The sequence below is a fragment of the Apis dorsata genome, unplaced genomic scaffold, assembly GCF_000469605.1.
Source record: "Apis dorsata unplaced genomic scaffold, Apis dorsata 1.3 scaffold_650, whole genome shotgun sequence".
Taxonomy (NCBI): Eukaryota; Metazoa; Arthropoda; class Insecta; order Hymenoptera; family Apidae; genus Apis; species Apis dorsata.
Genome location: NW_006263841.1, coordinates 7,360 through 16,625, shown reverse-complemented (window position 1 = coordinate 16,625; position 9,266 = coordinate 7,360). Strand labels below are relative to the sequence as shown.

At 22.4% G+C, this 9,266-nt stretch overlaps 2 protein-coding genes across 4 annotated transcripts in view; one reads left to right on the top strand and one right to left on the bottom strand.

Annotated features, from left to right (window-relative positions):
* Positions 1-1,753: 1,753 nt before the first annotated feature.
* Positions 1,754-6,688, top strand: LOC102677402. 2 transcript variants are annotated; one of them, XM_006621903.2, is made up of 7 exons: positions 1,754-1,905; positions 3,453-3,913; positions 4,853-5,081; positions 5,264-5,400; positions 5,489-5,618; positions 5,710-5,892; positions 5,990-6,688. In XM_006621903.2, exons 2-7 carry the CDS (start codon positions 3,530-3,532, stop codon positions 6,154-6,156), a joined length of 1,230 nt encoding a protein of 409 aa, XP_006621966.1. In that variant the 5' UTR covers positions 1,754-1,905; positions 3,453-3,529; the 3' UTR covers positions 6,157-6,688. The 2 variants fall into 2 exon arrangements, with proteins under 2 accessions (XP_006621966.1, XP_006621965.1); XM_006621902.2 differs by having other exon boundaries at positions 5,264-5,406.
* Positions 6,066-9,266, bottom strand: part of LOC102677637 (nucleoporin GLE1) — a 4,112-nt gene continuing 911 nt past the window's right edge. The window contains exons 2-9 of one of the 2 annotated variants that reach the window (XM_006621904.2): positions 9,090-9,207; positions 8,729-9,010; positions 8,207-8,608; positions 8,018-8,108; positions 7,621-7,917; positions 7,255-7,559; positions 6,800-7,178; positions 6,066-6,712 (exon numbers count right to left, since the gene is read on the bottom strand). In XM_006621904.2, the coding sequence (XP_006621967.1) occupies positions 6,450-6,712; positions 6,800-7,178; positions 7,255-7,559; positions 7,621-7,917; positions 8,018-8,108; positions 8,207-8,608; positions 8,729-9,010; positions 9,090-9,122 (2,052 nt within the window). In that variant the 5' untranslated portion in view covers positions 9,123-9,207 and the 3' untranslated portion in view covers positions 6,066-6,449. Of the gene's footprint in view, positions 6,713-6,799; positions 7,179-7,254; positions 7,560-7,620; positions 7,918-8,017; positions 8,109-8,206; positions 8,609-8,728; positions 9,011-9,089; positions 9,208-9,266 lie in introns of those variants that run through there. The other variant, XM_006621905.2, reaches the window with a different exon arrangement.

The window sequence follows — 9,266 nt, the reverse complement described above, 5'->3', positions numbered from 1 at the left end:
CAATTATTTCTCGTATAATACATATTTATTCGATATTTTTATTCTCTCTCACAAATAATTGCAAAATTATTAAATACCAAAAACTAACAATAAAAATAAAAATTGAGAAATTCTTTTCTTGAAAACGCAAAAAAAAAAATTTTTTAAATATTCACAGATATCTAGAAGAAAAGGAAATTAAGATGAAAATTTTCAAGATGGACTTATCACGAGTAGTGTGTCCGGATGAGGTCTTCATCGACCGTGTATTTAATTTCATAAGGTCGGTGGGACTTTCGTCCGTTTGCAAGACTCGAGGAATACATCCCAATGTAACAACAATCTCTTTAGATAAATCTCATGTAAAATATTGAAGATGACTTATCAAAAAAATTTTTCTATTTCAAAACGTATATATTATTAACATGACATTCATGTAAAATAAATATATTTAGAATTGATAAATATTAGAATTATATTTATTATGTTATAAGTAGATATACTTATGTACTTATGTACTTTATTATATATATACATATATTAATCGGATTTGATGCAATCGATAATGCAAAGATTAAGAACAATTTTGAAGAGCAACCAGTGGGCAAAAAGATGGCTCTATCCTTTTTTTTAATCCTTCGAGTATAAATCAAATGCTAAAAAAAAAAAAAATGAAAATAATAATAGTTATTCAAATTCACATAAAATTTTATTCCTAATTTAGAATAATTTATGAAATATATATTTTTACGATGTAAAAAATACGAACAATTCAATTTCAAGCGTATAATTTATATTCTTTGGAACGAAGTTTTTCAAAACTTAAACGTTAAACTTGCAAAATTTAATCTTTGAAAATTAAATATTTCAAAGTTGTTATCTATTTTTTCTATTTTTTTAATAATGAAAGTTATGATGCATCAATGGATTTTTAACAATTGTGCGTTTCAGTGATTTGTTTCTATGACTCATTTTAATTAACCGAATTTGCTAACTTTGGTTCTTGATAAAACAAAATAATTTATATTGGAATAAAATGCAATAACAATATGTAATTAGGAATGCTAATATATAATTTTTTATAGAAAACAGATATAAATTTTTAATAAAAATATTGTGAATGATTATCTTGTCAAAATATCAAATAATTATTACATATTTATATCTTACAATTAAAAAAATATTAAAATTTTTTTTATTTATTATTTAAATTTTAAAATTATCTTTTATTTATTATTTTCTGTTCACTTATAGATAATAAATATGCATACAATAATTTATTATTTCTAAATTTGTTTTTTTATTTTAAACATAAATACAAACATTTATTTATATCCTTGTCTGATTTTATATCTTATCTGACTATGTACTTATAATTATTTTTTTTATATCTATAATTTGAATATTTAAACTTTTTTTTTTAATATATTTTACATTTATCATACATTTGTATAATATGAGAACAAATAATATGCAATATTTAAAATAAAATCTATCTATTTCTCTTGTTAACCTTTTTTTCAAGAAAATAAAAATTATTGTTATTATACATTAGTCCTCATAAAACTAAATTAGCTTTCATAAAAATATTATGAAATTTTAATTATTAAATCTTTAATAATAAAGATAATGACATTATTTCACATTTCATACAAAAAATAAATAATACGATTATACAATTTCGTCACATATATCTTGTCTTCATCCTTCAACCGGTATCACTGGAACCTGCAGTGAAATGGCATTATTTCACTGGAACACGCAGCCATCACGCGGCAATCGACTGAAGATTATTCACAAATGCTGCCTCCAAACTCACGTAAACGTTCCAAGTAATATTCCAATTATTCTGTCATCGAACGTTTGACAGTTTTCATCATCAAGTCTTGATTCAGTGTACTCCACATATGAGCAATGAAAACAAAGGTAATTTAAATTTTGAAATTTAATATATAAGCAAATTTTAACTGATATATAAGAATTTTTGTTCAATAATTGTTACACATTGAATTATTGTATTTTGTCGAGGTTAATAAAGTTTCTATTAAACAATACTATACATATAAGTAATTCATTGTGTATATTTTTAATGTATATTCATTTAATTGGTATCAAATTAAAAATAATTAACATAAATTTTATAAAATACTTACTTGTTTGAATAAATTTATAAATCTATCGATATCGAATAAATATATTTATTGTTTAATAGATATTCAATTGTTTAATTTATTTAATTTATTACATAAATGTTAATATTATGATTATATCTTATTATTATCTTATTAAAATTATTTAAAGTTATTTTATGAATTTGTAATTTACAAAATATATATTTTATTTAAATGTAATGTGCGTTTATTCAATTTATTTAATAATACATTTGCTTATTTATATAAAATAACTATAAAAAAATTAATAACAAATGATCATACAATGTGTATTTTTTTATTTGATAATTTTGCGTAGATAATCATTTTTAAAAAAACGCTGTTTATATATTATAATATATAATAATTATTTATCGAAATTAAATAAATTACAAATCTAATTGAGATATTATCATTACTTAGAAAATAATATAATTATAAAAATAATATGGAATTTAACTGTCTTATTTTCATCGCTAATTAAGACGAGAAATTAATACCGATAAGATTGCATATAATCGGAATATGTCATTTAAATTCGAAACTTACAAAGTTATACAACTAACAAACTTACAAAGTTCGCACAAATAATAACTATATAATAATTAAAAATGAAATATGAGGAATTTGTAATTATAACTATAATATTTGATTTGAACATTTAACATATATATTGTATTTGTAATAGTAAACACTTAATTCTATATGAAGATTTATGATTTAAAAAAAAAAATGTTTTGTTATTACAATTTCTTATCGTGTAAAATTAAAATTGAATATAACAGGCGAATAATTCACATAAATATCTAAACAGTACATTTTTAAATTATTAATCATCAAATTCTTTTAATTTCTACTTATAACTTCAGAAAAATTATTTAAATTTAAAAATTCAATAAAGTTAGAGAATATTTAATTATCATATTTTTAATAACAGATCAATTTAACTAACTAACAAATTTTTTGGAAATGATAGTAAATTTTTAAAGAAAAAATTTTTCCCTTTTTAAAAAAACAATAGTGTTGATCAAATATTTTTGGATAAAAAAAAAATATCAATTATAATCATGAAATATAAAAGAAAATAAATATCAAATTAAAATATCATTTTACGATCTTCATTTCACAATCATTATAAACTTAAAAATTTCTTCCAATCATCGTATTACATGAATAAAAAAACATTGAAACATATGTTTTTTTTTTTCATTTTTTTTCTAAAATCACACAAATAAAAAAACTGAAAATTAAAAGCATAATTACACTCTGCATAATTGCAAATAGGAAATATTTATTAATTCGTAACATTTTTATATGTTGTAGCATTAATTTTCAGAATTTTTCTATCATCACATTATAAAAAAGTATAAAATTATAAGGACGTAAAATTCGCACGAAAAATGTTATCCAAAACAAAAACATCGTCAAATAAATCGATTCAAGATGAAATTCATTCTGAATCAAAAGAAAATCCAATAATTACCAAAAAATTAATACATACTACATTCGCTTCTATTGAAAATTGTCAAATGCATAAAAACAGTGTGTGTGAAATAGAAAAAAATGATTTAAAAGAAACGAAAAAACAGGAAAAAATGCAACTGGAAAATGAAATTTCAAAACTTTTGAAACCAGAACGTTCCAAGCTTGATATTATCGATTTAAAAAATATTGAATCAAAAGTGGAAAATATCGAAACAAAAGATAACAAATGTAAAAGTTCAAGTAGTATTGTTTTAAATGAAGTCAACGTTTCGAAATACAAAATGATTCCTATTAATAAAGTAAGTATTATGAATCCATATTAAAAAATAAAAAATAATTATTTTCATTTCTTTTTTTATAATAATAATTATATCTTTTCATATTATTTAATATATCAATAAAAATAAAAATTATTGATATGATGCCAATATTAAGAAAAATTATTATTTACAATGGAAGTTATAAACATTATAGCATGATATCGTGAAAGATACCCTGATCATCGATATCCTAATCATAGTGTTATCCATTATATCGTATTATATATTATCCGATAGTAATATTTGTTTAGAAATATTAATCAGCAATTTTACATGATATTTCGATATTACTTAATAATTAGTATTTCGATATTAGTTAGTAAGTACCAATTCTGCTACTCATCAACTTAATGCACAACTTTAAAATATAGTAATATATATTTAAAAAAAAAAATGATATCATTTATATATGGTGTGTATTTTGTATTCAATCAAGTATCAAGCAAATCGATTTCGTTCATCGAATTCACTTTGCACGGTCTTTCATAAAATGTCATCAAAATCGTCATGTTTTTTTATTTATTCGCAAATCTTATTCGTTGACAATACAAACAATTTAATTATTTAAATGATTTAAAATAAAATTAATTTTTTTCTTTCTTCCAATGCATGTTTCTTTGGTTAATTTAATTTTCCATTTTCTAATTTTATAGAAAATTTGCAATGAAAAGAAAATTATAATCCATATTGATTAATCCGAAAAATAAAATATTATTAGATTCTTTATGATCAAAATATTCTGTGAATTTATAATATACTTGTAATATACTTGTATTTTTTTTTTTTTTTCTATTGTGAAAATTTAATTTTTTATTATAATTTTTTATTTATGCATTTAAAATACTTGGAAATTAAAAAATAATTTATATAAATATTTATATAAATAACTGACAACTATATGAAATGAAATATTTTCAGGATATTCAAGAACTTTCAAATGTTGCTGTTCCTCGAAAATATCCTCCTCTTTCTACACCAGTTTTAAATGAACGCCCACTTGTTTTAACAACGCATCTTGTGCCTTCATTACCTATTAACTTGTTCGAAGTATTTGTAGAAGCAATCGAAGTTGCTACTGAGAAACCAGTGGTACTATTATATGAACCTAGAAGCGATAGACCAATTGCAAAAGAAGTTGCGGATATTGGTATGTTATTATATTTGACTGTCAATTTATATAATGAAAAATAAATAATAATATTAATCTATCTTGAATAATTTTATATATAATTATAGAGATATATGATTACTATCGCTTACTGTGATTATTTTGTTTTACAAGTATAATATATATAAATAAATAAATATAATAATTAATATTTTTTTCAGCTATTTTACCAGCAAATAGGGAATGGGAAGATGGTAAGCTTTTACCTGTCAGTTTCTCTTTCGAACATCATCTTAATAAAGATAATTCATCGTGTGTTTATGCTGATGTTATTGTTGCTTCAGATCGTGCACAACACGTACAAGTATAATATATGATAAAAAAATTTAAATAAATGCGTTACAATTAAAAATATAAATATATTGATTTGAGAATTTTTTTTATAGGACATAATAGATTTTCGAGGTCATAGATGTTCTCTTCCAGATCGAAAAAAAAACACCGGGGCAGCAACATTGTTATTTAATTACTTATATACGAAGGGTGAAAATCCAGCCTTTTTCGGAAATATTCTTGGTTTGTATGTTATAATAAAATTATATATATATTTTTTTTTATTTTCAATGCATTATAATAATATTAATTAAATTATAAATTTAATTTTTAGATGCTGATACACAAGTTGCTACTTTACAAATGGTTGCAGGAAAACAAGCAGAAATTGGAATTTTAGAATCTCCTGTCATTAAGTGCCATAAAAACACATTACCAGGAATTGATTCTCTTCATATTTTAATGAGTTTAGGACCTTTACCACCTTACCGCATTATGGCACGAAAAACACTTTCAGGTATACAAAGACAAAGAATAACTATGAATTATCTTATATTCGTGTTTTAGTCTTTTTTCAAGCTAATATTAATTTAATTTCCATTCTATGTTTGCAGATATCCTCGCAAAAAAAATTACAACTTATTTGTTAAATTTAAATCAAGACAAAAAGTGGATAGATAGATTTGCTCCTTTTGGTGTTACTGGATTTACCAAAAATTTTGAAAAATTATATAATTTTGATGGCATAAAATCTGTAATTACAAGTGTACCATACTACTAAAAATCATATTATTCTTAATATATCAATTATAGATATACGCAAAACTATACATAAATCATTTAATATTTTTACATTTTTTTACATTTTTTATTTTTCATGCATTGAAAGTTTAATAAATAGATATGATATTCAAATAATGATTTTTTATATATACAAATTAGTTTAAAATTCTTTTTTCATGAGAAAATTCTCATATATTATATTATATAGACAATGATTTACGAATATCAATAACAGCTAAAAATTTACAAGGTATATAATTCAGATTAAATAATTAATTTATAATACTGAGATCACCAAAAATCTGGAGGAAGTTGACCATCAGGCGCAGCTATTGAACCTTTACTTAAACTATTCCGCAAAAATTCATCTAATCGTACCAATGGACCACTGCCAATACATCCTACATTTTTCATACGTGGGTAATATTCTTCCGATAATAAAATTAAGAGTTTATGGAATTGTTTTGGATAAGCAATCCATAATGTATTTCCAGCAACTTCAAGCATATCCAATAAAAGAGTTGCACATATATCTGATACTTCTTTTCGTGGTTCTGAAACAAAAATATAACAAATTACAAAAAATTCAGTATATTATATTATTCAGTATATTATATTATTTTCTTAAATGTTTACATTACCAATATTTAAAATAGCAGCCAACCATCGCCATGCATTTTGAAGTCCATGTGGATTAGTTTTAGTAATTCCTTTTCTTTGAATCGTGATAGTAATAGAAGCATATAATCTCATCAAACCAGACATTCTTTTTAAAAATTTGTCATGCTTCTCAATTGTACCATCTTCGTCATATTTGTAACCCATTAATTTATAATAATCTTCATTCGATTGTCCTACCATTTTTGGCATAAAAATAGGAACCGTAAACGGACAAATATTATGAAAATGAGATAAAAGTAGGTCACCAAAATCGGAATGATCATTCCAAAGAGCTACAATTATGGCAGCAATAGGAAATGCCATCTTTGGTTTACTCGAAACAAGTGTTTCACCTTGATTCTATTAAAATAAATTATACATTGCATATGTGTTAAATTTTATAATATGATAAATTAAATATGAAATTATTACATACAACTATCTTTTTAGCTAAAATATTTTTACAAAAGGCTGCACCCTGCGGATATTGATTAACATCCGGCCAAGATTTTCCCATAAGCAAATTATATAATCTTTCGTATTTATCTTTCAAGTGTTGTTGATTAATACCTGATATTGCATTTACAGGTATATTTATTGCTTTTTGACATTCAAATCTAAATTTTTTCGTAGCTGCAGATAGTAAAAATTCATCGAGCATTTTTACATGATTTTCAAAAAATTTTTGACTATTCATGTATGTTTCTAACAAATCTTTATCAACATATTCATATAAGTGATCTAAAAATAAAAACGAATATAAAGTAAAAACAAAAATTAGTTATGTCAAAAATTATTTCACCTTTATCTAATTCAGTTTTTGATATATTTTCTTCTATATTAGCAGTTGGTGATGTTATTTGTGAAATATCTGAAGATATATTATCTGTTTGTAAACTTCTTTGCTTTTCTTCATCTCCACATTCTTGAAAATTATTATTTTCTGAATTATTAGTACTTATTTGTTCTGAAATAGCTGTTTCAGAAATTATTTGATTATTCTTAAGTTCTTGACTTTCTGAAACTGGTAATTGAATATGAGAATGTACTGTATTTTCTGTTCCAATTAAATTTCTTTCGCATTGAACATTTATTCTATCTATAAAGCAGAATAAAAAATATAAAGAATTATATGTACATAAAATTTATATTTATATAGAATAGAAAAAAAATAAAATATAATATATAGAATAACTTACCTATCTCTGATTTAAACATACTATGCATTTCATCAATTTGATGAATTAGATTTACTATAATATTTAAATCAACAGATGTTATATCACCTATCTATAAATAATATATATGTATATATTAATATATACAAATATTTTTTAAAAGTATTTAAAATATTATATTTAAAAAAATTCTTCTTGTTTATTTCTTACCTTAATTTTTTCATCTACAACTTTCATTTGAAGATGTAATTCTTCTAATTTTACAGCATAAGAAGATGATAGTGTAAAAGAATTTTTATCTTTAAAATTTTCAGAAAGCTCTATAATGTCATGATATTTTTTAACATACATATTTCTTAAAATCATTATTTTTTTGGTCAATTCTTCTTTTTCTTTTATTTCTTTCCTATATTCTTCAACTTCTTTTTGTCGTTCATGTCTTCTTCGTATTTCTTCTTGTTCTGCCATTCTTTCTTCTGCTAATATGTATGCATAATTTTCTTTACTTCTACGTTCACGTTCTTTAGCCATATGTGAACGTGATACTGCTATATGTTCTTGTATAACTTTTCCATTTTCTTTCATATGTTGCCAATGACGCTCAATTTCTTTCTAAAACAATTGAAATGTTATATTTCTTATGATAACATATCGTTTATTTATATGTATAAATTGTATTACATGTAATTATTTTTCTTTGAGAATAAATACATATATATAAATATATATTACCTGAACTTCTTCTTTTCTTTGATATTCACTTTCTAAAAGAATTTTTTTTACTGAAAATGTAATACCATTATTTTGTGAATGAATAGATTTTTTTGGAATTGTTATATTACAAGAATTTTGTTCATTTTCTATATTTTCTGATTTTTTATTTTCATTTTCATTTGTTATTGAATTAGGACCAATTGTAATTCTATCTACTTCGCCTGATATGCGAGAAGCTTTCTTCAAAACAGATACTTTAAGAGAAGCAAAATCAGAATTGATATCGTCCATGTTTTGTACCTACCAAAAAATCAAAATGTAATATTATAGAATTATAAGAGAAATAGAAAATAATTATAATCAAAATAATTATACTTACAATTTCATCTTTGGCGCTTACGAAATGAGGCATTTTGTATTTACGTTGAAAGTAAAATATGACGTATTAAATTTCAAGACATTCGATATTTACAAAAATTTACAAGTATTATTATAACCTATAAATTTATATAATGCTTGCTCAAATTTATTTGACACACACACACACACACACACA

Bases quoted from the DNA above. Each gene is read 5' to 3' on its own strand.
- LOC102677402 (XM_006621902.2), top strand. From the start codon at position 3,530: ATGTTATCCAAAACAAAAACATCGTCAAATAAATCGATTCAAGATGAA. The intron at 3,914-4,852 runs GTAAGTATTATG...AAATATTTTCAG, and splicing joins AAATGATTCCTATTAATAAA to GATATTCAAGAACTTTCAAA. The intron at 5,893-5,989 runs GTATACAAAGAC...CTATGTTTGCAG, and splicing joins GGCACGAAAAACACTTTCAG to ATATCCTCGCAAAAAAAATT.